At 56.3% G+C, this 26961-nt stretch overlaps 1 protein-coding gene across 1 annotated transcript; it reads left to right on the forward strand.

The window, feature by feature from the left end:
• The first annotated feature begins 2219 nt into the window (after positions 1-2219).
• Positions 2220-26157, forward strand: LOXL1 (lysyl oxidase like 1). Its single transcript, XM_019667917.1, has 7 exons — positions 2220-3648; positions 17432-17540; positions 20338-20475; positions 20992-21148; positions 21719-21814; positions 23346-23461; positions 25819-26157. The coding sequence occupies exons 1-7, from the start codon at positions 2520-2522 to the stop codon at positions 25823-25825; spliced, it is 1752 nt and encodes a 583-aa protein (XP_019523462.1). The 5' UTR covers positions 2220-2519; the 3' UTR covers positions 25826-26157.
• Positions 26158-26961: the final 804 nt, after the last annotated feature.

Here is a 26961-nt window from a genome sequence, read left to right on the forward strand (position 1 = left end):
ATGCCTGGCACCATGCTGGGTACTTTCCATACTCCTCTCATTTCATCCTCCCAAATATGCCACAAGAAAGGTATTCCTCCAAGTTACAAATGAAGACTCTGAGGCTCTGACAGTTTAACTGGTTTCCCTGGGCTGTGGCTGGGGCCAGGCCAGGTCAGGACCCAGGCTCAGTCATCCTGGGGACCTCAGGTCTCCAGTCTCAGCAGGGAGCTGGCAGGGCCGGCCAGCCCTGGCCCTAGAAGCCTTTGCAGAGGCCCAAACTATGTTCAGAGCAGTTTATTCAAACAGAGCCTAACAGGAAACTTGGCTTCTCTGACTCACTCTGATTCGACCCTATTAAAAAAAAAAAAGACAGAAAGAGAGGAGCAGGAGCCAGCCTCGGGTAGGGTTTCATGCCAAGAGCTGGCTCTGAGTTAGAGGCCAGCTGAGCACAATGGCCCGTGCCTTGATCTCCCCACTGCTCCAAAGCCCTGAAGTGGCCCCTGCCCCCTGCCTGGCTTGAGAAAAGGGGCTCTGCCTTCTCCACTGTAGGCCAGTGGGGCTCCCCTACCTCTGTCCTCCCTCCACTTCTCCTCTTTCCTTTTCCTCGCCTGGGGGTACTCTGAGGCCTGTTTCCACTTCACCTCCTCCTCTCCTGGCGCTGCTGCCCATCTGGCTAGCGGGAGGGCCCTACAGGACTCCAGGGATTCCAAGCAGCTGAGGCCAGCACTGCAGGGGGCAGGCAGGAGGGAAGGAAGGCTTAACCCTCCAGGTCCCGGCCCTGGGCAAGCTGGCTCCGCAGCAGGCTTTGTGGGCTAAGCCAACTCAGTCGCTCCTTATAGGCGTCCTGTCTGGAGTTTGAAACCAAACTCCACACTGGGGACCTGAGGGGCCAGTGTCAAATGGGTGCTGGCTAGGTTATGGGCATTTAAAGGGTACACAGATGCCCCAAGTCACCTGAGCCAGGAAAGCACAGTGTGATGGGTGAGCAAATGCTAGCTAGGGGGGAAGGGTCCAAGGTCCCCAAGGAATGTCCACTCTGGCTGTCTCCTCCCAAGGTGGGCTCCTCCCAATGCAGAAGGGCAGTCTGCAGGGGTCGGTTAAGGGCAGGGTCTTCCTACCTGGTTTATAAGCAGCAGAGGGAGGTTTCTGCCCTCAGTTTCCAGAAGCAAGGTTGGAGACGGCAGAAGGCAGCCCAGAGGAGGTATTCAGACAGTGATTTCTTGGACGCCAAAGTATTCAAACTTCTAGGACCACTCTGATCTCCGCTGTCCCCAGAGGGAACAGAGAACCTCCCAAAGCCCTCTTGGGGACCGTCTGGTCTAATCCTCCATTGCTCAGATGGGGTGACCGGATCAGAGAGAGGAAGGGACTTGCCCAAGATCACCCTGCAACTTAATCACAGCAACAGGACTGTTCTCCGCTTACAGCGAACCATGCTCCCAGTGAAACCCATCCCATATCACATAGCACTGGGTTTTGTTTTATTCATGTGCACATTCAGGATATCTCCAGGATACGTCAACTCAAGAACAGAAACCATACATGAAGTGTGAGAAGGTGATCTCGCCCATAATTTCACAAGTTCTATTCAGCACAGGGCTTACGCCCATTCTATAAACCAGGAGAGTACGCCCCAGAGGTATGCCAAGAGAGGAAAGGCTGCAGCTCCAGCCCCTCTACACTCAGGCCCGAGGAACTGAGGTGCACCTGGGGTCCAGAATTAGAGGGTGGTTCAGCTGGGGTCCGGCATCTCCCCAAGGAGGCCCATCAACAAGGAGGGTGTCTTTTAGGGCTGGCTTTGGGAAATTGGAGCCCAGGGGTCCTGGGGAGAGGCTGGAGTAGACAGGAGTCAGGAGCTCATTCAAGCCCACACAAGCAGTAAGATGGAGACCAGGAGAGTCGGGGTCCAAAACAGAGAGAAATGGCCAGGGTGGTGTTGACTCCCTCCCCCCCCCCAAACCCCCAGCCCTGTTCAGCCTGCCTGGGCCCCACTTCCCAGACCTGAGTCCCCAGAGGACCCCTCCTACTCCCTGCTTCATTCCCTTCCTCAGAGGCAGGTCTGCGGCTTGGCTGGGAGCTCCAGGGACTGAGGGAGCACAGCAGCTGTGGCACAGGCCACATAGCTAAAACCCGGCGGGCCATAGGGCCCTGCGGAGGAGACCCCAGCAGGCAGACAAGGCTGCGCGAAACCTCCCAAAGCTCCCAGCCTGTTGCTTATTCATTCAGAGTGGGAAAGCGCCAGCCCGCGGCCAGCCAGTGCGGGGCTTCCCCTGTAAGGCCCCCAGGCGGTCGTGCCCGGTGCCCTGCAGAGAGCCTCTCGCAGCCCTGGGCACCGCCCCTGCCCTGCCCTGACCCCTTGGCCTCGAAATGCTGTCATCGGAGGAGCCTTCCCGCTCGGACCAAGGCCAGGATGGACAAAGCTAGAGCTGGGGCAGGCAAGGAGCCATCCTGTCCTCGAGGCCGTGGGAAGAGAAGCACGCACAGGGGGCCACTCCTGAGAGCCTCTCGGTCCACCCGGCCTCTGCAGAGGGGCCACCATGGCTCTGGCCCAAGCCGGCTGGCAGCTGGGAGCCCTGGTGTGGGGCGCCTGCCTCTGCGTCCTGGTGCACGGGCAGCAGGCCCAGCCGGGACAGGGCTCAGACCCGGGGCGCTGGCGACAGCTGATCCAGTGGGAGAATAACGGGCAGGTGTACAGCCTGCTCAACTCGGGTTCCGAGTACGTGCCCGCAGGGGCTCCGCGCGAGAGTAGCTCCCGAGTGCTGTTGGCGGGCGCCCCCCAGACTCCGCAGCGGCGCAGCCAAGGAGGCCCCCGGCGGCGCCAGGCCCCTTCCCTGCCCCTGCCCGGGCGCGTCGGCTCAGACACTGTGCGCGGCCAAGCGCGGCACCCGTTTGGCTTCGGCCAAGTGCCCGACAACTGGCGCGAAGTGGCCGTCGGGGACAGCACGGGCATGGCCCGGGCCCGCACCTCGGTTTCCCAGCACGGGGGCTCCACCGCTTCGGTCTCGGCCTCGGCCTTCGCCACCACCTACCGCCAGCCGCCCTCCTTCCCGCAGCAGTACCCCTACCCGCAGGCGCCCTACGTCAGCCAGTACGAGAACTATGATCCCGTGGCGCGGACCTACGACCAGGGCTACGTGTACTACCGCAGCGGGGGCGGCGGCATGAGCGCTGGGGCGGCGGCCGTGGCCTCCGCGGGAGTCGTCTACCCCTTCCAGCCCCGGGCGCGCTACGAGGAGTACGGCGCCGGCGAGGAGCAGCCTGAGTACTCGCCGCAGGGCTTCTACCCGGCCCCAGAGAGGCCCTACGCGCCGCCGCCGCAGCCCGCCGACGGCCTAGACCGTCGCTATTCGCACAGCCTGTACCACGAGGGCACCGCGGGCTCCGAGCAGGCCCACCCCGACCCTAGCCCCGACGCCGCTCAGACCAACGGCGGCGGCTATGGCGGCGACCCCCGCCTCGGTTGGTACCCGCCCTATGCCAACGTTCCGCCCGAGGCCTATGTCCCCCCGAGAGCCGTGGAGCCGCAGCCCCCGCTCCGCGTGATGGAGCCGCCGTACCTACCCGTGCGCAGCTCGGATGCGCCCCCGCCCGTGGGGGAGCGCAGCGCCGCGCAGCAGGGCCGTCTCAGCGTGGGCAGCGTGTACCGGCCCACCCAGAACGGCCGTGGTGAGTATCGTCCCCACGCCCCACGCTTGGTCTTCCCGGTCCCTCGTGAACTGCTCTGTGAGCTCAGACCCTCCTCCGTCCTTAACCAAAGACCCCCACCACCCTGAGTTGCTAAGTAAGAATTCCCCAGTCTCCTATCAGCAGGCCCAGTGCATCCCATCCCGCCTTCCAGCCTTCCCCTGGCTACACATCATCAGTGCCAGGATTTGGCCAGGCAGACCTGGGCTCTGACCCTGGCTTGAGGGGCAGGGGGCGGAGGGACTGGCCGGGCTTTGGGAGAAAGCGCCTTCCAGACCTGACCTGGGTCATTTGGGGACAAAGGGAAGAAGGTCTTTTCCCTGCCTCTTCCTCATTCCAATCAGGGCATGTCCTCCACCCTTGGAGATGCCCCTATGCCAGCCCCACAGGGTGAAGCAGGGGTCATGAAAGTCAGAAAGGCCTTAAGGGAGGCCTCTGCAGGTGTAGCAAGTTCCTGGTCACTGGGCTACAGGAGCTCGGCCCAGTGAGCAGGAAGTTAGAGGAGAAGTTCTCGCCCTAGGAATCCAGACTAGATGAGCCGAGTTCCCTCAGGGACACCAGAGAGGCCAGTGAGGCACTAGTCTGGGTGCAAATTTAAGGGAGCGGGGGCGCCAAAAAATTCAGTCATTGAGATAGGTAATATGTTAATGCATTTTCAGATCAAAATAATGCAAAAGATTCCATAGTGAACAAAATATCCCAATTTTAAATAGAGTCAGTAATGGTGCAGTGCCAAGCCATATTGGAGCCTAAGGCAAACAGAAAAATCAGCAATGCTGATGCTATCTTTATTTGAAATTTTGATCTTTTGTTCATCACAGATTTCTTTGCATTTTGATTCTTTAAAATATTGCATCAGATGTTACTTATCTTTGTTACTGAGTTTTTTGGTACCCTCTTAAATTTTGCACCCCAGGCCAGTGCCCCACTCACTTCCCTGAGCTCGTCCTAGTTCTGGACCTGGGTGAGAATCTCAGGAGGCGGCTGTGGATGGGCCTCCCTCTGGCGTTTTTGGGGTGGGGGCGGGGTGTGGGTGATGATTTGACCTGGGAAGGCCCAAGCTATCTGCACGTGAGCGCATAGTGCAGGGGGCAGCCTTCCTTCTTCAGTTGGGCAACTCCACATATGCTGTTAGCACTCGGGCTGCTCTGCCAAGGGCCCACTAGCGGTCTGGCCAGGGCTGCCCCGCTAGCGGCCTGTCCTCTGCCTTCCTAGAATTCCCCTTCCTGCGTCTGTTTCTGCAAGTTCAAAGTCAGTTTTGGTCAAGGTTTTCCATTCACTCCCCAGTATATATGTGGTCCACTCCTGCTCTGCCTCTTTTAGGCCGATTCCTGCTCCACACCAAGTTTGCTGTGCCAGGTCCACCAGGTGAGGGCTGAGGCCCTCGGGGTTCAGGGGCTCAGGTTCTGCACCCCCAGCATTTGCCCCTCTGCCTCTGTCAACATGGGGACTGCTGCCTTGTCTTCAGCCACATTGACCTTGGGTGCTAAGCTGCTGCTGAGGCAGGGGCAAGGGTGTGTGTGTGTGGGGGGGGGTGCACTGGGGAGGGTTCCTGTTTCCCTAGGGGCTGCTGGAACCCAAGGCAAGGAGAGAAGAGTGTGCCCACTCCCTCACACCCAAGGCATAGCACTCAAGTTGGGTGCTGAATCCCAGTTTGAGAACCTGCAGGAGTGAGATGGAGGGCCCTCTGTGACATGATGGAGGGTCCATCCTCCTGGTCCTCACCAGGACCTGCAGCACCCTGCAGCTGAGCGTCAGCTGCTCCTAGAGCTCCCTGCAGGAGCTAAATGTTTGCAGTAGCTTTTCTTAGAATGCAAGACCACAGAGTGGGGCTCAGCCAAAAGCACCCCCCTCCCTTGACAGGAGAAAACCAAGACCTCAAATTCCATAGCACTGCTGGCAGAGTCCAGGCCTATGACTGGACATCTGTGCTCCAAGCCAGTGGGTTTTCTAGGGCCCCTCTTTGGCCTGTCAGTTCTTAAGGTTCAGACGGGGACGAGCCAGGGCAAGGCCATATCTGGAGTGGGGGGGGGGTGCTTAGCAGGGCCTCTGGCCATTGCTCCTGGGCCCCACAATTCATTTGGGTTAAAGATATTTCTCCCCTGAAGGTAGTCTGCTAGGGGCCAGGCCCAGTGTGCTGGTGTGCGCCAAATCCAGGCTCTGCTCTGGGGCATACCTCAGTGCTGTGATCGGGCAGACATTGGGGAGATGGGCTAGGGGAGCCCAGAGGAGGAGCCCACCCCCCCACACCCCACACCCCACCCCCGCTCAGACAGGGCCTAGGCACTCAGGGGGCCTGCTCAAGCACTGCTGCAGGGAGGGCCATCTGTACCCACCCCTAGTCATGGAGGGGATGGTGTGTGGGTGGGACTGTTGGGGTGCAGGCTCGTTTGGGGCTCAGAGAGGGAGCACTACCTTCTCTCCCATCATTGGTTCCCCCTCCCCACCCTACTAGGCTGGAACCATGAAAAATCCCTGTTCAGGGAAGGCCAAGTCTTGCTCTTGAGCTCAGACCCCCAGGCCTGGTGTGGGAGTCCAGAGCGGATTCTCCGAGGCTGACCTCATTCCTTCTGGCCACACACCCAGGGGTCTGAAGCAGGGCGCTGGCAGCCTGCGTGCCTGGGCGTGGACGTGTCCTCACAACACCAAACACATGTGCGCACCACCCTCATCCGTCCGTGTTTGGGTGGCTTCCAAGCGACTTCCCAGGACCCGGTTTCTTCCTGGGGTGCCTGCACCCTCTTCCGTCCCACCCTGGGTGGGGGATGCCCAAGGCCTCCAACTCCAAACGTGTTACTGGGAAGAAGACCAGGAAACAGAGGCCCCGAGAGGGTCACACAGTCGCCTGGCTCTCAGCAAATCCATGCAGAGGATGGAGGGTGACCACCTGTTTCCCAGGCCCAGCTGTGTCCTCTGCACTGTGTCCCTCTCCCACGGCCAGGCCCCCTTCTCCTGGCCTCTTTGCCCCTGCCCTGTCCTCTCCGCAGCCTCAGCTTCTCTGAGCTGGCGGTCCAGGGCCAGCCCCAGAAGACCATGGCTCTTCTCCCAGGGCCTTCCCCTTACACCCCCAGCCTGATTCACTGGCTCTGGCAACCCTGCGAAAGTAACATGGAGCCTCCCAGGACATTGCTCATGGCTGTGCCAGCCTTGCCTGGCATGAATCCTCCATTCCTTTCCTCACACAGCCAATCGGAGGTTAGGAGAGAGCTGTGGCCGCCTCCTCCCTGATCCCTTGATCCCTGCCTCGCGCTCTCCAATCCATCCTACAGGTGGGGCAGATAAATCCTGAGTTGCTGACCATGTTTCTCTCCTGCACAGGAGGTTCTATGGCTCCCAAAGCCTTCACGACAAAATCTAAATGCCTGTGGTTCCAGAACCTTGAGGCACCTCCTTCCTCTCTCAGGCCTCCACCCCGCCATGGGGACTGTGCTACACCTAGGCCTAGAGGTCTCAGCTGCCTGCACACAAGGGGTGTTTCTGGGGTGTTCACCTCTCCATCCAGTGCCTCACACCCAAGAGGTCAGACAGGGCCCCTTAGTCCCTGAGAGCAGCCTGGGCCCCTGCCCCCACCCCCACTGCCTGCCCCTCCAGGTCACCTCCCTACCTCCACAGGGCTTGGAGTAGGGGCAGGGAAGGACAGAAGCCACCTCCCGCAGCAAGCATCCAGAGTTAGAGCCCCAAAGTGGGGATGATGGTAACAACTTGGCCATTTGCTTGAAGAAACACCTGCTGAGCTTAGCAGTGTCAGTGTGTAATTGTATTCTCCCACACAGCCTCCTAGAGAGGTTGGAGATCATGGTTCTCTGGTGCAGATGAGAAAACTGAGACTTAGGGAGGTCTCACAGGCTGGATGCAGCTGATCCAGAATTCACACTGAGTCTGGTATCTCTGCTTTGCACGGAGACAACCTAGGAGGACCCCCACCTGGCCTTCCCTGCACCCCCCCAGCTCCCAGCCCTCCAGCTGCAGCAGGTACTTTACACATCACCCCTCTCAATTCCTGCGGCAATCCCATGAACCAGGTACTGTTACTCGTCCCATTTCATAGAAGGTGACAGGCACACTTGCTAATTGTCACACAACCTCTTAGTAGTGAAACCGTGATTTGAGTCTGCATGACTTCCCCATCCTGAGTTCTCAATCATTATACATTATTATTTTTTTAATTTTTATTTTTATGTATTCTTGCATACCCTGCACACTTCATTTATTCACGCGGGTGTTTTTTTTTTTTGGTCATTCAACAGATATTTGATGGTCAACTGTGTTCCAGGCACTGGTTGTGACAGGGTGAGGTGGGACAGTAAGTGTGCAAGGCTTTGGAAGTGAAAACTCCCTTGGCAGTATGGTGGTAGAGGCTTGTCATCCTCGTGCCAGACTCCAGAACCTTTATTTAACAAACACTTATCTACTGCTTCCTAAGGGCCAGACATTGTTCTTGGAACTTTACAATTAGGGTCACTTAATCCTCATAATAGCCCTAAGTATTATTATTATCATCCCCATTTTGCAGATGAGGCAACTGAGATGCTCAGAGGTTAAGTGACTTGCCCCAGGTCATATAAACTGGCGACCAGGAGAGCCAGAATCTCAGCTCAGCACTCCTCCCGCCTTCCCTGAAGTTGTCTCCAGAAAGAAATGGAGTCTTCAGGCAGAGGAAGCTGTCATAAAGGGTCAGATGAGCAGTGGAGACAGGGACCTGGGTCCTCTTCCTAATTCCCTGTTTGGCAGTCAAATGCCACTCAGGTGGGAACAAACAAGTGGAGTCCTGGCAGCCTCACCTCAGGCAGACCCTGTCTCCTCTCTTTTCCAGTTGCCAGGTCACATCTTCTCTCCCCTGGTCTCTAACTGGACCATCGCTGCCAGAACAAACAGCTCCTATTTTAAATAATAATAACAGTAGTAGCTGATATTTATTGAACACTTGCTATGCACCAGACACTATGCCAGGTATTTTATTTTCATTTTCTCTTTTAGTCCCCCCAGCAACCTTGTGAGATAGATAGTATTATCACTCCCATCTTACAGATCAGGAAACTGAGGCTAGAAAAGTAACCCATCTGAGGTCTCAGAGATCATCGGTGGCCAAGCTCATACCCAGGCTCTCTACCCTACTGGACTGCACTCAGGGAAGGAAGGATATGTCTCCATGTTCATCATTTCTCTCAAGTCTAAGCCCCCTGGAAAACCCACCTTTGGAGTTTTGTCTTCCATCCTCAGGCCCCACAGAGCCTTGGAGGTGGTGGCAGAGCAGGGTGGGAAGTCGTCAGGGCCTGCAGGAACCAGCCTCCTGCTGCACTTGACCTGGGAGTCCTGACCTTTCACCCCCCTCCTCCCTCTCTCCGAACCCCAGGGGCCCTCCTCTCCAGCAGCGCCAGCCTGAGTCCAGCCATTCCTGTCCAAGCCAAGAAAACATGGAAAACTCCCCAGGGCAATGGCTGGAGTGGCAGGAGAGGAATGGCGAAGGGAGGAGGGTGGTCAGCCCAGGCAGCCCACACCTGCTTCTAATTCCCGTGCAGGCATTCCTGCGGAGCAGCAGTTGGCTGGGTTCAGGAGGCCGGAAGGACAGGCTGGGTCTGGTCCCCTCCCCTGCCCTGACCTAACAGCCTCCTCACCGCAGGCAGCTGGACCCGGAGGGCCTTTGTATCTGGATTCCGGATTACAGGGCCAGGGTTGGGCCAGGGTCCCTCTCCCCCTTGCTAATGGGTGCTCAGAAATCAGGCATTTGAGTATCACCTGGAAATGGGTAATACTGGTGTCAGACGCCAGAGCAGGAAGGGACTCAGGTTAGGAAGGCAAGGCCTGAGAGACCTGTGCACTCAAAAGCCTCGGGAGACAACCCACCCTTCCTCCTGCTCTTGAGAACTGATTTTCTCACAGGTTTTCCAACCCCAAAGCTAATCCTGTTTCAAAAAAAAAAAAAAAGGACTTTTGGAGTCAGCCCCAGCCCTTGCTTATAATGAAATCTGTGCTCCCACAGGCAGATGCCACCAGACCCTTTATAAGATGCAGGTATGGGGTGCTCCCCAAGGAGGTACAGGTGCCAGGCCCTGTGCTGAGTGCAGGGAATTCAAGGGTGCCCCAGACCTATCCCTGTCTTCGCTGAGGTCTCGCCCAGCAGCAGGAAGCCAGGCACACAGGATGCAGTGGCCCAAGCCCGCCTCCATCTTGCCCTTCTCTCCAGTTCCCAGACTTGCTGTGCACTGAGGCCCAGGCCAGCAGCTGGGGAGCAGACAAAGGAGAACCCCACCCAATCCCAGAGGTGCTTGTCTGGCTGATCACCTCATGAGGATATTCAGCCACTCAACAATATTGTTGTGTCCTGGGCTGGGGTCTAGAGCTGGGTATTCATGAGAAGAAAGACACAACATTTTTGCCCTGTGGGTCTTATATTTTCATGTGTAAACATAATAAATAGGTAAATAATCGAAGGTGGTAAGTACTGTGGGAAAAATAGAGACAAGGAAGAGCTGGAGTGTAGCGGGGGTCAGGTTGCAAAGGTGGTCACAATTGGCCTTATGAAGGTGCCATTTGAGCAGAATCTTGAAGGAGGGGCATGAGCAAGCCATGCAGCTATCTGCAGGAAGAGCATTCTGGATAGGGGAAACAGCCAGTGCAAAGGCCCTGAGGCTGGAGTTCCCTGGGCTTTTCAAGTGTGTGTCAGCGAGGTTAGAGCACAGTGGAATGGGAAAGGGCAGCAAAATAGGAGACAGGTCAGAGAGGTAACAGGCCCAGACCAGGGAGGACCTCGTAGGCCACTTGGGCTTTGATTCTTCATGCATCGGGGAGCTGCTGCAGGGTTTGAGCTGAGAAGTGACATTTAAACAGGGGCCCTGACTGCTATGCTGGGAATGGACAGTGGGGAGGCAGACAAGAGACTGAGAGGAGGCTGGTGCTGAGATCCAGGCAGAGATGACAGCAGCTGGGCAGGGTGGCAACAGCAGAAGTTGTGGGAAGTCAGATTCGGGATGTATTTTAGAGATAGAGCTGATGGGAATTCCTGATGGACTGGATGTGGGGTGTAAGATAAAGAGAAGGGGTCAGGCATAACATAAAGGTTTATGGCCTATGCAGCTAGAAAGATGAGGTTGTTATAAGCTGAGATGGGAAGATAAATGATCACTGGGAAGGACCTGAGGGGCAAGGAGGGAACTCAGGGGCCTGAAGCATCCAGGAAGGCTTCTGGGGGCGGGGCAGGAGCCCTGAGCAGGGCCTGCAAGGGTAGGAGGACAGGACGGGTAGAGGCTGTGCTCACACTGGGAAGGGTGTGGGTTAGTGAGGTGTGCAGGGAGGCGGCAGAAGACTCCGCCAGCGGGGAAGGTAGCTGATCTCCCCAAAGGTTGGCGGTGGCCTCCTCCCAGCTCAGCCCCGGTCTGCCTCCTGGGTGGTTTGCTCAATTGAACACCCACAGATCCCCTTCTCTGAGTTGGGCCCTGCTACACAGAGGAGGGAGGCCGTCGCTGCTACTGGATGTGTCTCCCAGTCGGGTGAGGACAGCAGACGTGTGCTGGGAGAGGGGCACAGGATGGTGGCAGAGGGGTGGTCAGGACTGACAAGGTAGGCTTTGGGGCCTAAAGACTGGATACCCCAATGAGGGCAGCGCGCACACGCGTGCGTGTGTGTGTGTGTGTGTGTGTGTGTGTGTGTGTGTAGGGAATTCCAAGATGGGCACCATGACATCAGAGGCTGGGGCAGAAAAGGTCAGGTGCTAGGGAGCTGTCCACTGATCCTTAATGTTAAGAGACCTGGAAGGCCAGGTTAAGGCCAAACCACAGAAGGCCTTGACTGCCACCCTGACAGTCTGAGCTGATTGTGTAGGCAGTGGGGAGCCATTGAAGGTTGTAGGGCTGGCTTCATGGCTGTCACAGCTCCTTTGCCTGGGCTGGGATTGCCCCTTCATGGTAGGGCACAGCAGACCCCACAACCACCTTGCCTGCCTGCTCATCACACAGATGTGGCTCTGCCGAACTGGTGCTGACAACTTAGTGTCCTGATTATTAGATGATGATTTCATGAGGCACAGAGCTGCCAGCTCCCAGCTCTGAGGCCCTCTCGGCTCATCGCTCCCCAAGGCTGTGCTCTGGGCTTCCTGCTTTCCCTACCTAGGGCTCTGCTGGAGTCTGGCTGCATGAGCCAGGACGTCCCGCTACGCACGTATTTCACAACCCACTGCCCGGATCCTGCTGGACGTTGTTTATCCTCCAGCGCAGGCTCAGGAGAGTGGGGCTATTTTGCATTCCTCTCTCCTTCATCTGCTTCTTGTGAGCAGAAGAGCTTGGGAGGAAAGATTTCCAAGGAGATGAGGTTTATAGAACCCACAGAAAAGGGGAAGCCAACAGGGAAACAGGTGAGGTGTGGGCAAGCGGCGGGAATGTAACCGCAGGCCCTCTGCGCTGGGCAGCCTCCAGGAACCACTGAGCAGGCGGGAACAGATCGCTCATGAAGCAGGAAGGATTTAGGTCAGACGTGGGAGAATTTCCTGGCTGCTAAAGGATAGTCTGCAGAGGTTGTGAGAGGTCCTGGGCTCTTGCCCAAGGCTGGGGAATGGACTGAATAGACCCTGAAAAGTATTTTAATCTCCAAGTGTTTATGGAGCCATCAAATTATGCTCAAGGACCAGTTAGTCCAATCTCCCCATTGTCCACATGGGGGAACTGAAAAGGGAAGGGACCTGGACAGCGGGGAATTGGACAAGATGGCAAACTCGCCTGCGAGTCTTACTAACAAGAAGACCCCAGCCTGTGTCCTGCCAGGGAGAGAGCAGACAGTCCCCGGGTTCCTGTGGACTGGCATGTGGACCAGCCAGCAGTCCCAGGCCCAGTCTGGGTGGAGGATGGGGCAGGCTGGTCCTGATCACCTTGTGAAGGGGCCCTGGATTCCCCAGAGGCAGAGCCAGAATGCAGAAGCTGGTCCTTGTCCTTGGTTCTGTGACTTCGGACGGTCCCTTCCAAGGCTGAAGGGCTTCCCAGACCAGCTGCTGCCTGCGGAATGGCCTTGGGACCCACAGCACTTCCACCCAGCTCCTCCCTAGCCAAGCAGCCTGGCTTTGGCCATCCCAGGGGCCCTCGCTGCCCTTTGACTCATCGTCCCCCCACCCTGTCCCAGGCTCTGTGCAGCCTGAATCCCTGTGTGCCCGACCCCACGGTCGGCATGGACAGGCGCCCACAGGGGGGTGAGCAGGCCATGAGCAGGCTAGAGGAAAAGCAGATCTGGAGAAATGGAGGCACTGAGGCCTGAAGAGGGTCACCCAGAAGGCCTGTGACCGTGTAGGGTAAGAAGCCAGGTTCCTGCCGCCTCCCGGGAGCAGAAGGCCAGGTGCTGATGGCGACTGAGGCCGCCCTGAGCATCCTGAGCAAGAGCGTCCACCCAGCCCTCAGGTGGTCAGCCCATCCCCGGGGTCCTTCCCAGAAGACCGGCTAGATGGGCCCTGTGGAGCCTAGTTAGCAATGGCAAACAATGAACTAGACAGATCTTAAACGTTTACGTTGACTGAGAGCCCAAGAAACAGAATGCGATCATAAGGCAATATCATTTATATACTTTAAGAATGCATACGCACTGCAGATTTTATTCAGAGGCACAAATGTTCAAGGACATAGCTAAGGGTCAGGGGTGAGGATCAAGGTTAAAAAATTTTATTACAAGAGAGGGGCCTTGCACAGACCAGTGATAATGGTTAGTTTGCTCTGAAATGAGAATCACGAATCATTCCATTTTCTGCATTTATAAAAACAAGAGTCTCCAGGAAAAGTTCTCAACACAGCCCGCTTTAAATAGTCTCCAGTGCGATGTCCAAGAACTGGATGACTCCATCCATCCTGGATAAGAGAGCCCAGCCCCTCCTCAAAATTATATCCCCATGACTGGTGGTTCTCTCTGCCTTCTGCCTGAGCATTAACCTCTCCAGGGTCTTTTTGTGATGAGGTGGGGGTGGTGAGCACATGGTCTGGTTGTAACTGGACTTCACCCAACCCTGCCTGGAGGGTGTGGTTGTACCCCATAAGTCAGAGACAACAGACCAGCGCCCCTGCCTCTACTCCACTCTCACCTGCTCAAGCCTTCTGTCGCCACACAACCTGCCCCTTGCACAAGACCCGATGAAGGGACTGGTGGCCCGAGCCTGCCAGCCTGGCTGCTGACAGTGCCCCCAGGAGAGCAGGCCAGAGAGGGAGGCATCGCTCCTTCCTGGAAAAACATACCAGCAGAGGGAGGGGCCTGCTGCTCCCAGGGACCTCAGCAGGGGATGACGAGGAGGGGCACAGGGCCCAAAGGCTGCTCTCTTTTCCAGCAGATTACCCCAGGGCAATGAATGTGCAACAGGGTGGAGCTTGATGTGTTGTCCAAGCTCCTCACACAACCTGCCCCTTGCCCAAGACCCTGTGAAAGGACTAACAGCCCTTCAGTCAGTTAGGGGAGTCACAGAACCCCTGTGATAGAGAAGTGGAACAAAAAGAAATATGTGGTGTGATTCTATTTAGTTCTAGAAAAGGCATTAACTAAAGTCATGAAAAAGCAGATCAATGATTACCTGGGGTGGTGGAGGGGGAAAGGGGGATTTGCTGGGACAGAGCAGGAGGGAACCTTCAGGAATGATGGAAACCACAGCTCGATTATGGTGACAGTTACATGGGGTATACATTTTGTGAAAACTTTTCAAATGGTACACCAAAAATCTGTGCATTTGACTGTGTGTAGATTAAATTTCAAAACCCTTCATTTTTATAAAAGGAATGACGAGGAGAGTGGCCGGCCGAGTGGCTCAGTTGGTTAAGAGCTCTCTCAAGAGTGTGAGCTCTGAGCAACAGGGCCGCCAGTTCGATTCCCGGCCCGAGCTGAGCTGCCGCTTAGCTGCCACCTGGCAGGATGGCTCAGCTAAAAAAAAAAAAAAAAAAAAAAAAGAATGACGCGGAGCTCTGGGAGGGGGTCAGGACCTGGGGTCTCTTCCTGGAGCTGCCCCAACTTGCTCTGTGACTGTGGGCAAATCCATTGCCCCCTCTGAGCCTCAGTTACCCGCCCCCCCCCCCGCTCCTCCCCGCACCTCCATGCCCTGGTGTCATGTGGAGGACAGGGTGAGGAGCTACTCATGAATGTTTGGAACAGCGAAGTACAGTTGGCCCTCCGTATTGGGGATGGGGAACCCACAGATACAGAGAGCCGACTAAGGGACTTAAGCATCTGCAGATTTGGATATTCTTAGGGGGATGGTTCTGGAACCAATCCCCCTTGGACACTGAGGGATGACTGTATTAAGCTGCTAATCATTCAAGAAGCTTGCCTGACAAAGGCCCTTGGGATGGGCAGTCTATCAACCCCTGCAACACAGGGGTGGTGGTGGGTCTTTCCTGCCAATCAGGGAAGACTTCCTGGAGCAGGAGGCACCTGGCTAAACCTGAGATTTCTCAACAATAAGATCATCGATGACCAGGGTCAGGGCTCAAACTGTAACCAGCAGCTCTGAGGTGTCTGTCCTTGGTCTCTCTCCCAAATGCCCACATGGAGTGCTACAAAAACACTCCTCCCCCATGGCTCTGGGAGCTTGTTTTTCAAAAACCCACTCCACTCAGTTAGAATCAGAAAGGATTGGTGACGTCAAAGCAACTCCTTTTAAGGTGTTTGTTTGTTTGTTTAAATACTGAGCTTTGGTCCATAATTTGGACACACACAGCCATGAGTCTGAGGTTCAGAGTGGTTGATAGGTATCAGACCTCTGTGTGTGTCCAGGACTCAGGCTCAGTATAGGACCAGGATCTGGGCTCAGTCTGTGACCACGGTCAGGGCTCAGTCAGAGGTGAGGAGCGGCACACTAACCCTCACTGGCCCTGAATACCCCTGGCCTCTTCCTCAGCTGGCTCTTCTAACTTCCCTGGACTGCACAGCTAATTCATGCAATGGGCTGGAGAGGAAGGGTCGGGCCAGAAAAGCTTTGTGGAGCCATCTGCGCAGTGTTTATTGAAACTGGGCCTGGGATGGGGAGGAGGCTGTCTGGTGCCAAATGTTGGGTCTCATGAGGCTTCAGGCCCAGCTGCCCCCCCCCACAAGTTGCTGAAGGAAAGGCACTTTGATGTTGGGGAAGGGGACTAATCCTGTCTTCTTTACCTCCCCCCGCAAAGACTTCTAGGGACCAGTGGGTGCGAGCCAGGTTGGCACCGAGGTGACCCCTTGCTTTGCAGGCCTAAGGATCCCTTGGGAAATGAGTGCAGGCATTCCTGGGGGCTTGAGTAATGAGACCTAGGCTGGCCAAGACAGCCCCCATCAGCCAGGAGCCACCTCATCCTCACCCACCCTTGTGCTCCAATCTTTCTCTTCATTCCGAGTAGGTGAGGTCACACTGGCTGCCTGGACCCGGCCCTGCATGAGGCCCAGGCCCCAGAGTGAGCAGCAGTATGGTCTGGGAGCCCAAGGTATGTGTGTGTGAGGGGTGGCATGAAGCAGACACCTCTGTGAAAGGCTGAGAAGCCAGAGTCCCCTCCTCTGCCTCATCTCTGGACCTAAAAGCTGACAATAGGGTTTTGGCAGCAAGGAGAGGGAGCTGGAGACCTGTCCACATGACTCAAGTCCCCCTACCTTGCTTGGCCCCCAAGAGCAGAGGACTTGAAAGAACCTAGGAGGAACTTACAGCCTTATTTTATCATTTATCTGCCAGAATCCCTGAAGCCTGCAGGGGTGGGGCGGGGGGTGAACAGAGGATCCAGGCCCACTCTCCTTCAAGTCAGTGGCCCAGCTGGGATGGAGCCCCACCCCATCCTGTGCCCCAGCACTCCCACACTCCCAGCATCAAGATCGTTGCTTCTTTATTTTCTGCAGGTGGGGTCTGGACACCTGAGTTTGGTTTTCGCTAATTCCTAATAACGCTCACCGGAATTAATACTTGGGCAGGGGTTGGAGGAGGCAGGCAGGATGGACAGACCCCAGCTTTAGCATATCCTGGGAACAAGTGATCACAGGAATCGGAGCAGATTCCAGACTTCCCCTAGGCCTTGTAGGGGAGGGACCCAGGCACCCCTCAGGTTGGAGGCCAGAGGCTGCAGATGAGAGGGCGTGGTGGTCCAGGGGCAGATGGCAGGAAGAAAGGAATCAGGCCTGATGCCTAGGCTGAGAATCCCGCCCGGTCAGCAGCCTGCTCTAGGGCCATGTTTTCCTTCTAGCCCATTCCTTCCTGCCCACCCCCACTTCTGCCAGCCAGCATCCACCTGGCTCTGATCATGAGCCTGCTGGGACCCACTCAGGGCCAGAAGTCCAGGGCTCTCTTGGCAATTCATGAAGAATGCTGGACGAGAGGAACAGAGGGTGCCTGTAGGCTGGTGCAGAGGACTGGGGGAAAAGGACATGCAGGGATGGGTCTCTGCCAGGAAGTTACTTGGTTCACTCAGTCCTGCCTCCAAGCCCTTGTCCATGCTGTTCCTCCCACCGAGAATACCCTTCCCTCTACTCTAGCTCCACATGCCACCCTGTCCCCCAGCATTGCTCATGTCCCAGCTCTGCTAAGAGGCTTTAGCACCCCTACAGCACAGAGCTCCAGAAGTGAACTCAGCTCCCTGACCTCCGTGACCCACACCTGAACCCAGGAAGAAAGGTTCACACTCCACACCTAGCTCAGGCCTGGAGGCTTCCTGAAGATGGTGACAGCCTGTGTGGAGGAGGGAGGATGGCAAAGGGTGTTTGGGGCTGGGGAAGTCTCTGGGCGTTAACCGTGGCCAGCCTGGCCCTCCTAAAAACGTCATGCTTCCCCCTCCTCCTCCTTTCTTTCCCCCACTGCCCACTCCAGGTCTCCCTGACTTGGTCCCGGACCCCAACTACGTGCAAGCATCCACTTATGTCCAGAGAGCCCACCTGTACTCCCTGCGCTGCGCAGCAGAGGAGAAGTGCCTGGCCAGGTAAGGAGTGTTAGAACAGTCCCTGGGAGTCACCCACCCACACGCATGCCAGCCAGGCAGCCAGGCTGCCTGCAAGCCACGTGACCTTGGCCAAGCATCTGAGCCTCTCGGGACCTGGCCTTCATCATCCGTGAGCCTTGCTTGCCCCAGAGAGTCAGGAGGGGAAGAGAGCAAGCTGGTATCCAGCATCTCTGAATACATCACTACACAGGAAGCTTACTTTTACTGTGGCCTTGAATCTTCACACCGCCCTGAAGGGGTGTGTTGCTCCAGCAGGAAACTGAGGTGCTGTGACAGGAACTAAAACTTTTCCGATCTGAGCTGCCTCCTGAGAAGTTTCCTCATGGGGAGCTCAGATTCCCAAGGCTTCCATAAGGACCTGGGGGGCACAAGCCTTCCGGACAGGGCCAGAGGACGGGCCACCTCCACAGTGTGGCTGTCTGCCTGGGTCACAGCAGGGGCAGTAGGCATAGGTGACAAAGAGGCCTCAGTTATGTGTGGCACCAGAGAGGGGATGGAGACCAGTTGACATGACCCCAGAGGTGAGCACAGCCAACTCTTCATCATTGCGAGGCAATTCCGCCTCCCACAGAGCTGGCTTCTAATTTATTAACAGCAGATATTCTGTTCAAATATGTATGCTTTGGGGACACCATCCTGTGCTAAAAAAAACTAGTTAAAGATTCCACAGACATACTTCTTTTGTTAACATTTCTGTTCTGGAAGCACCTAGTTTCCTTTATTACTTGCTTTTGACATTTGAACTCTGTATTTACTTTTATTTTTTATAGTACCTGGGAAGCCCTTTGGAATCAAAACATTTTCTCACTTATGGAACCTCTAGTCCACTACCACTCAGAGTAGATGGCCACAGCTGTTACCTGTCTGTAACAAGATAAGGAGCTTGCACCAGGATGGAACTCAGCTCACCGCTTCCTTCACTGACAAAGCCTGGCTTCAAAAAAAGCGTCAGCTGAACTAAGCAGTGTGATTAGTGAACTAAACAGCATGCTGGTGTGAGTTCCTTATCTCATTACAGACTGGCAATAAACAGTGTGTGTGAACTGGTACACACTGAGGACCACACGCTGAGTGCCACTTGGCCAGCCGGCCTGTGCATTCAGGCCTTGTCTTGTCTCAGTTGTCCCTGGGAAGAGAACACAGTGATGATGCCCCCACTCTGACTCCTCCAGCAGTGTTAGGAACTCACAGCCTCCATGGCAATCCAGTAAGGCTGAGTTTTGAGGCGTTTGAGTCAAAACTCAACGATCCCTCCATCTTCCTGAAGCAACCCGTTGTGTCCAGACCTGAGTTCTGGATGGGCTGGGGAGGAGACAGCCGGGCCCTGTCCTGGGGGGATCTCCTGGTCTGGCTGAAGAGGACAGAACCAAGCAACAGGGTGGGAGGAGGGCTAGCATGAGCAGTTTGCAGGCTGGAGCTGTGTATGGCCAGAGGGGGAGAGGTCAGCAAGGGCTGAGGCACCACAGGAAGCTGGGCGCAGGGTACAGAGCGAGAAGACCTGCCAAAACTGAAGCCCTGGAGCACAGAGCCCTCGGAGATCATCGGGAGTGTGGGCCTCGGGCTGTGCCAGTGTGCAGACAGCCAACAGGACCCAGACAAGGGCAAGGATGTGCTCCAAGCCTCACCACAAGTTTGTGGCCAAGCTGGGCCTAAAACCTAGACCCTGATGGTTTCCCACGGTGTGCTGAGCTGAACAGAAGGGCGGCATTGAGCTCAGCAGAGGGAAGGGATGTTTGTTCCAACCCAGACACAGATGGATTCCAAGCCTCCCCCAGACAAGGCCAAGGGCTGTATGTCCTGGCAGAGAGGCGCCTGCGCTGCCTGTTGTCCAGACATCCTCTCAGAGACAGCCAAATCCCCACAACTGGCCACCTCCTGCCTCTGGCCTGAGGACCCAGACCTTAATGGATCCCGGGATGTGCCCAGAGGCTGTTCAGGACAGCTCTCACAGGCCCATCTCAGTTGGAAACTGGGGGTCAGTAAGTGAACTGTGAGCTGGAGTCTGCACTGGACATGTGCTCCCTGAAGGAAAAGGCCAGGTCGCTGACCCTGAAACCACACACACAGTCAGGGAGAGGTGGCCCAGTCACAGGGATCTAGTGGGGATGTGGGTGGTATCAAGGCGTGCTGCAGGCAGCGCTGGCAGAGTTCGCAGGCAGTCACATTCCTTTAAGTGGGGCAATCAGGGCCGACTTTCTTGGGGAGGGGCCTGAGTTGGCCTAGGGGTTGGGTGAGTTCTGGGTCAGGTGAACAGCATGAACAAATGTGCGGATAAGCAGAAGAGTTAAGTCTGTTTGGGAAACAGTGTTAGACGCTGGAGCCCAGGGTGTATGGGGAAGTGGAAGGCAAACAGGACCAGGAGAAGAGTGAAGAGGCTTTGACAGGAAGACCTTGACCTGCTTCTCAGGCCCACACCTGAGACAGCGCTTTAGTCAACAAGCAGAGCTCCACCTGGAGGAGGGAAGATTTCTCAGAATCTCCTAGGGGCAGGAGCACTATTAAAAGGACCCCTGAAGATTTGGAATGGCACCACCCCTAGGGGCTGTCGCCAGCTGAGAGTCACCTGCAGGCACCAGGGACCCACTGTCAGGCCGGATGGGATGCTGCCAGCCTGGTGACAGTTGCCAGCCACACGGTGGAGAGAGGGGGAGAGGCCTGAGCCTCCGTCACAGGGCAGGGAGTCAGACGTGAGGGTCTTGAGGGACAAGTCGGCCCATTCTGGGTTTCGGGGTCATGGTGCGCAGCCCCACTCTGCTCTTCCCACCTGTCCCTGCAGCACAGCCTATGCCCCCGAGGCCACTGACTACGACGTGAGGGTGCTACTGCGCTTCCCCCAGCGTGTGAAGAACCAGGGCACGGCGGACTTCCTCCCAAACAGGCCGCGCCACACCTGGGAGTGGCACAGCTGCCATCAGTGAGTGGGGACCAGTGGCCTCTCCTGCCCTTCCTCTGGGCCGGGGGACTTGTGCCCCAGTTCCCCACCCCCATTAGTGCTCTGGGAGGGGCAGGTGCTGGTGGGAGGGCCCCAAGAGTTGTTTTCTACCAAGGATCCATCAGCAGGGCAAGAGTTTCTCAGAGGAGCTTTAGCAAAAGCTGGGCTGGAAGAGGAGACACGGAAGGATCAGTCCTGATAGGGATCAAAATGACTGGAATAAAGGGCATTGCCCAAGGGAGGCCAGTAGAGGCGGCTGCCCAAAAGGAAGTGAGAAGCCGTCAGGGAGGAGGGGAGGGGTGTGCTCTCCTAGGGTGAGGTGAGGACACCAGAGATGCTGCCCTGCCCTGTGGGACCCAGGGGACCCAGGAGCCCAGACTGGGTAGGAGGCTGTGTCACATCAGGGTTACCTGGGCCCCTCTCAGGAGGGGGCTGGGATGGGAAGCCCAGGGCTGACGAGGCCCCCCCTTCTCTCTCCCCACCGTCCTCTGCCCCCAGACATTACCACAGCATGGACGAGTTCAGCCACTATGACCTGCTAGATGCAGCCACAGGCAAGAAGGTAGCCGAGGGCCACAAGGCCAGCTTCTGCCTGGAGGACAGCACCTGCGACTTCGGCAACCTCAAGCGCTACGCATGCACCTCACACACGCAGGTTGGGCTGGAGGAGCAGGGCAGGGGCAAAGGGTGCAGGATACGGCCCCGCCCAGGGGAGCTAGGGGAGCAGACAGCGGTGCAGCCGGAGCCGAGCTGAAGATGGGCGAGTGCCAAGGCTCCTGGCCACTCAGCTCATCCAGGTTGGGGGTCGTCTCGTCAGTCCTCAGGCCGCCACAGGGCCCCTCCCTGCTTCATTCTCAGGGTGTCTACTCACTGAAAGAAAGGAACGTTCCAGCAAAGTCAGGATGGCGTGATGTTCTGTTTGCCGACTTGTCCACCCAAATCCACCTTTCTTTCTGTCCGTCTGTCCAAACATCACAGAATGGCCATCCGTCCTGCCTGTTTGTCCCTCTATCTATCCCTCCATCCATTTCCCCCAAGCATGCTCCTTCATTTGAACCCTCTAGTCCACCAATGGGCTTAGGAAGAGTCAGCCCCACTCTAAACAGCTGCCCTGGGCCAGGGTTGGGGAGAAGCACAGAGGAAGGAGGGCCCCAGGCTGGTAGAGCGGGTATGGGGGCTCTGAGGAGTATGCAACACCATACCTCTGCTCTGTTTCTCTACCTAGGGCCTGAGCCCAGGCTGCTATGACACTTACAATGCAGACATCGACTGCCAATGGATTGATATCACTGATGTGCAGCCTGGGAACTACATCCTCAAGGTGGGCCTCCTGGTCTGGGCACCCCCTCCAGCCTGATCCTCATGTCAGTGTCCCCACCTCTGAGGCACACTCCAGCCTCTGGGTCTGCGCCCCCATCCTCAGCAGCCGAGCAGAGGCAACATCTTGGGGCATCACACAGAGGTCTGCACTTCCCATCTGAAGGTCTTAGCCTCAGGCAGATACAGCCTGTTTCCATGAAGATACCAAAGAACCCAGGGGTATCAGGAGAGCTGGTGACTGTGTCTTCCCTAAGTGACAGAGGACTTAGACAGCCATGTGGTTCATCCCCCTGTCTGTGGGTGGGGCAGGCCATCTGGAAGAGGACACTGCCCTCTGAGAGAGACACTCAGCTCCCCACAGTGACCCCTGCAAAGCTAGGGGCTCCTGTGACCAAGAGTCCCTTCCAGCTTGAACCCCACCTCCAACCCTTCCCTTGGGAGGAGACAAGTAGAAAAGCACGGTGGGGACACACTGCCCTATGTAGTATATCCCTGTGCAGGCTTCACGTGACCTCACCTGGGGAACCGATTCTCAGCCTCCTCTACGCAGGTGCAAAGTGAGGGCAGGGTGCATTGTGCCAGGTACCTCGGACCCTGAGTGAAGCAAGGGCAGTGAAGACAGGCTCAGGAGACAGTTTTAACCTGCATGAGAGGGGCTGCTGGGGTGACCACATTCAGAACTCAGTGACCTGGAAGCAGCCTCATCTGAGCACCTCTCAGCAGGCTTGAGGGGCCCCTGCTCCACGTCATCCAGGGCCGAGTTTGTCAAGGATCTTCTGCCCTCCTCTTATTCATCTACTCACCAGCTATGTGCAAAGGCTTCTCTGGACTATGGGCCCTGGAGATTCAAGCACATTAGCGACACACAGTTCCCGCCCGTAAGGAGTGTACGAGGATTTAAAAGTAATATCCTTCCATCTGATCTTAAGTGTTCTGCAAATAAAGCTTGGTGTAGCCTACCCAGTGAGCTGTCCCCCAGTAACCTAACATTTACAAGGCTTCCTTGTGTCCTGACAGCTCTTCTTCAGACAAAAAGCACAGGTTGTCATCTCGGTGAGTGTCAGGCACCTTGGGCTCCAGGCAGAGGATGCCACCTGGCATCAGACAGGCCTTCAACAGGTCATCTAGCCGGACATACGTGGTGAAAGGGTGTGAGCCTTGGAGTCAGGAGACCAGGCATGGGAGCCCTGCTCAGCTCCTCCCTCCCTGCTGTGTTCCCTAGGGCAGTGACTCAACCTCTCTGACCCTGAATGCCCTGTACAGGCCCACTGGCCTGGGGAAGCTTCCTGTCTTCTGATAAGGGTGACCTGGTGTGCTCTTGACTATGACGGGCTCTCCTCCCTCTGTCTCTCTGCATCTCCCCAGGTCTCTCCATCAGTGTATCTGTCTCATACCTCTTGGTCTCACGCAGTCTTTCCCCACCTCCCGTCTCCCTCTCTCTATCTGTCTGCCTCTCCACCACCTTGCTTGGTGACCGAGTGAAGCACAGCCCTCTGACCAGGTCCCTTTTCCCTGTTCCCCCTTTTCTTCAGGTGCATGTGAACCCCAAGTACATTGTTTTGGAGTCTGACTTCACCAACAATGTGGTGAGATGCAACATCCACTACACAGGACGCTATGTTTCTACAACAAACTGCAAAATTGTCCAGTAAGTGCTCGCCCACCCGCACCCCACCCCCGCCCCTTTCCTACCCCGTTACAGGCCAGGCCATGTGAAACACAAAGGATACCTGCACTTTGGGTCACCTCCATGGCCAAACACAGCTGCAGCTGGGCCCAGCCCATAGACCGAGCAAGAGGAGCCTTGTCTGGGCAGCCCCAGTCTGTGTTCCTGTGGTTGGCACAGGCTGCGGTGTAGATCTGGTGTGTGGCTCCCTAAGGTTTCTCACGGGGGAACCAGCAAGAGGCCGCACCATTGAGTGGACATGCGTGGCTCTGCAGTCTTAGTTCTGTAGCCTCCCCACTCTGTGACATTGCACAGTTCCGCCTCACCTCTCTGAGATGCTTTGGTCACCTGTATAATAGCCACTGTCTGTATCCCACATAGGCTTGTGAGGAGGATTTAAAGGCCTGATATCTGTGTGCATGCAAGAACCCTTCACAGTGGCACTCAGTAAATGACATCTGAGATCATTAATGTCTTTATCAAGTGGATTGAGGTAAACAGTCCCAGGTTGGAGGTGATTCTGGTTGGAATGAGCCATCATCGGTCTCTGGGCCCCATTGTCAAGCGATAAGCTCTTGGCCCAGGCCTTTGGCACATGGCTCCTGGGCAGGGTGCGTCCTCAGCTGTCACTGTGTCATGCTGGCTGTTCTCAGTCTCTCTCCTGATTCCCCCATGAAGTACTTTGCAGAGGGGCCCCAGCAAAAGAAACCTCACCATACTACAGGTGAATTTAAAATGGTCGATCAGGTCAAAACAACTCTTTTGTATTATAAAAGGGAGAGAGAGCAAAATCCTAGAGCTTTAATCCCTCAGCTGGAGGATGAATGGCAGAGATTCCAAGGCCCAGAGAGGCCTCTTTCCCCAAAAGTGGATGCTTATTAATGCTTGACAGGTACAACAGGTGGAGCGTGTAACCAGGGTCAAGGCTGAGTATGAGAGCAGGGTTGGTGCTCAGTGTGAGCAGGGTCGGGACTCAGTGTGAGCAGGGTCGGGACTCAGTGTGAGCAGGGTCAAGGCTCAGTGTGAGCAGGGTTGGTGCTCAGTGTGAGCAGGGTCAAGGTCAAGGCTCAGTGTGTGAGCAGGGTTGGTGCTCAGTGTGAGCAGGGTCAAGGCTCAGTGTGTGAGCAGGGTCGGGGCTCAGTGTGATCAGGGTCAGGGCTCAGTGTGTGAGCAGGGGCGGGGCTCAGTGTGTGACCAAGATTAAGACTCATATAGAGAAAGCTCTTTCACCCTTAGCTGCTACCACTAAGCAGACTCCCCTCCCCATCTTACCATGTATATTAAAAATGAGAACAATAGTCTCTAGTTCTATACAGGGATTAGATCATAAACAGAATTTTATCAGAATTATCCAGGTCATAGAGTGTGTTTGAAACAACTGACACCTGCCCCATCCCTGGCAGCATGGCTCTTTCGCAGGCCTGGATTTCCAGCACTTTCCCACTCCTCAGGGCCTGTCTCAATCAGCCATTCAAATTCACGGGTCACTAAATGGCAGAAGTTTTCTGGGAAGCTTTTCTATGGAAGAAGGAGGAAGGAAGGCAGGAAGGGAGGAGGGTGGGATGGTGGGAGAGGTGGAGGGAAAGAGGGAGGGAGGAAGGGAGGAAGTGAGGAAAGGAAGAAGGAAGGAACATACAAGAAAAAAGCGGGCTGAGGGGCATGCAGGGGGGCAGGGAGCCTATATCCCCTCTTATTCTGCCTGCTGCTGGGAAAAGTGGATTAACACAGCCTCCCTTTCCAGGCAGCAGCTCAGGCTAGGCCCCTCAACAGGGCAGACAGAGAAGCAGAGCCCCCCCCCACCAGGGCCTGCAGGCCCTTCCCTTCTAGCCCTTTACATAAGTGCTTGGAAAGGCTTAGGTTTTATTTGAGCGTCTCTGTGATGCTGACCGCAGGCCGGCAGCGCAGCCAGCACACAGGAAGCTGGAAGGAAGGAGCCTTCCCAGAAAGGCCACGGAACTGACGCTTGTGGGTTTCAATCTTGTTTCTGAAGAGAAAAAGAGGCTTAAAAAAAAAATAGTACTGAGTTAGAAAGAAAGTATTTCCAGACAGTAGCAGCTCTACCTAGAAAACAAGACAACCTGTAGCTTGCTTGCGGCATGGGGAGGGGTGGCCCTGAGAAGGTGCCTGGGTGGCAGTCCATGAAACCCCTCTTCTCGGACCTGGGGTTGAGGAACCCAGATTGCTGAGGAAAACTGAGGCCCCTGCCTCCCTGTCCCCCACATGAGATCTGGGCTGTGGAGGGGAAGCCTTCAGCTGGAGGGTAGTGGGGGCCTTGCTGACCGTGGAGCAAGGGGTCTCCCCCTCTGCCTGCCATTGACCTGCTCTGTTTCTCTCCTTAGATCCTGATCTCAGAAAAAGTGGACAGACGGCCAACCTCCCCACTTCCCAAGGCAGGTCCTGCTCCCCAGGCAGCCTCCCACCAGGACAAACCTGGCCCAAGGGGCACCGCCCCCCACCCAGAGGCAGGGGCAGTGGGACACAGGGATATCCCTCCCTGCCGGCCTCAGGGAGCGAACATGGACCGAAACCCCAGGGATTCCGGATGCCAGGCCCAATTCCGTACTTAACTTTTCTCTACAGCGTTATTTTGTCGGTTGTTGGTTTTTATTTTTTATATTTTGGGTATACCACAGAGCAAGATTGCCCAGACCTGGGCTGAATAAAACAAGGGTTTTCTACTCTGTGGTTGGGCGTGTGGCCTGCCCGCTGAGCTGGCCAGAGCAAGCTGGGGCTCAAGGGGCACCCTGGGGTTTCCTGCCTCTCCAAACAGAGCCTAGAAAGGGCAGCCACTACCCTATCAGGACCACAGCTTGACCAAGAGGGCATCGCGGGCATCTAGCCCACGGTGGAAACCCCAAGGGGTTTTTACCCCGAGGCCAAACCCTCTGTGTGGGCAGAGGATCCCCCCAGGAGAGGGACCCTGGCTCCCGCCCACTAGCCTCTGCTCAGTCTCCCTGTCCTCCACCACCCCTCACCCTCCCACCCCTGTTCTCAGAAGCACTCACTCACTCTAACAGTCACGTATTCACATATTGAGCACCTACTGAATGCTGGGGCCATGCTGGGGCTGAGCACACAGAGGAGAATCAGACACAGTTTCTGCTGTCATCGCTCACAGGGAACAGAGTGGGGTGCACCCCACACCTAGTGAGGCAACCCCTGGGGGGAAGATGGAGCCTTCACATGGGAGGTGGTGTCTCCCCTGGAAGGGAAGGGACAGGAGTATACTTGGCAGCGGCTAATGGAGGATGGGAGGCAGAGGTGGAGGGAGGCCGAGCAGCTGCTGCAGCCCTCGCTCTCCTGCCCTGGCTGTGGTGTTGCAGGTCCAGAACCCTGGGCAGGGCAGAAAGAAGCAGAAAGGGGCACTCCCCTCTTCCTTCCCCTCTCAGGGGCCCTCAGCCTGCCCCCGGTCAGCTCCCTGCCTTCCCAGTGGAGTAACGCGAGTGAGAAAGGGCAAGAGACAGTCCAAGACCCAGGGCTCT

This window comes from Hipposideros armiger, unplaced genomic scaffold (genome assembly GCF_001890085.2).
Source record: "Hipposideros armiger isolate ML-2016 unplaced genomic scaffold, ASM189008v1 scaffold_511, whole genome shotgun sequence".
Lineage (NCBI taxonomy): Eukaryota > Metazoa > Chordata > Mammalia > Chiroptera > Hipposideridae > Hipposideros > Hipposideros armiger.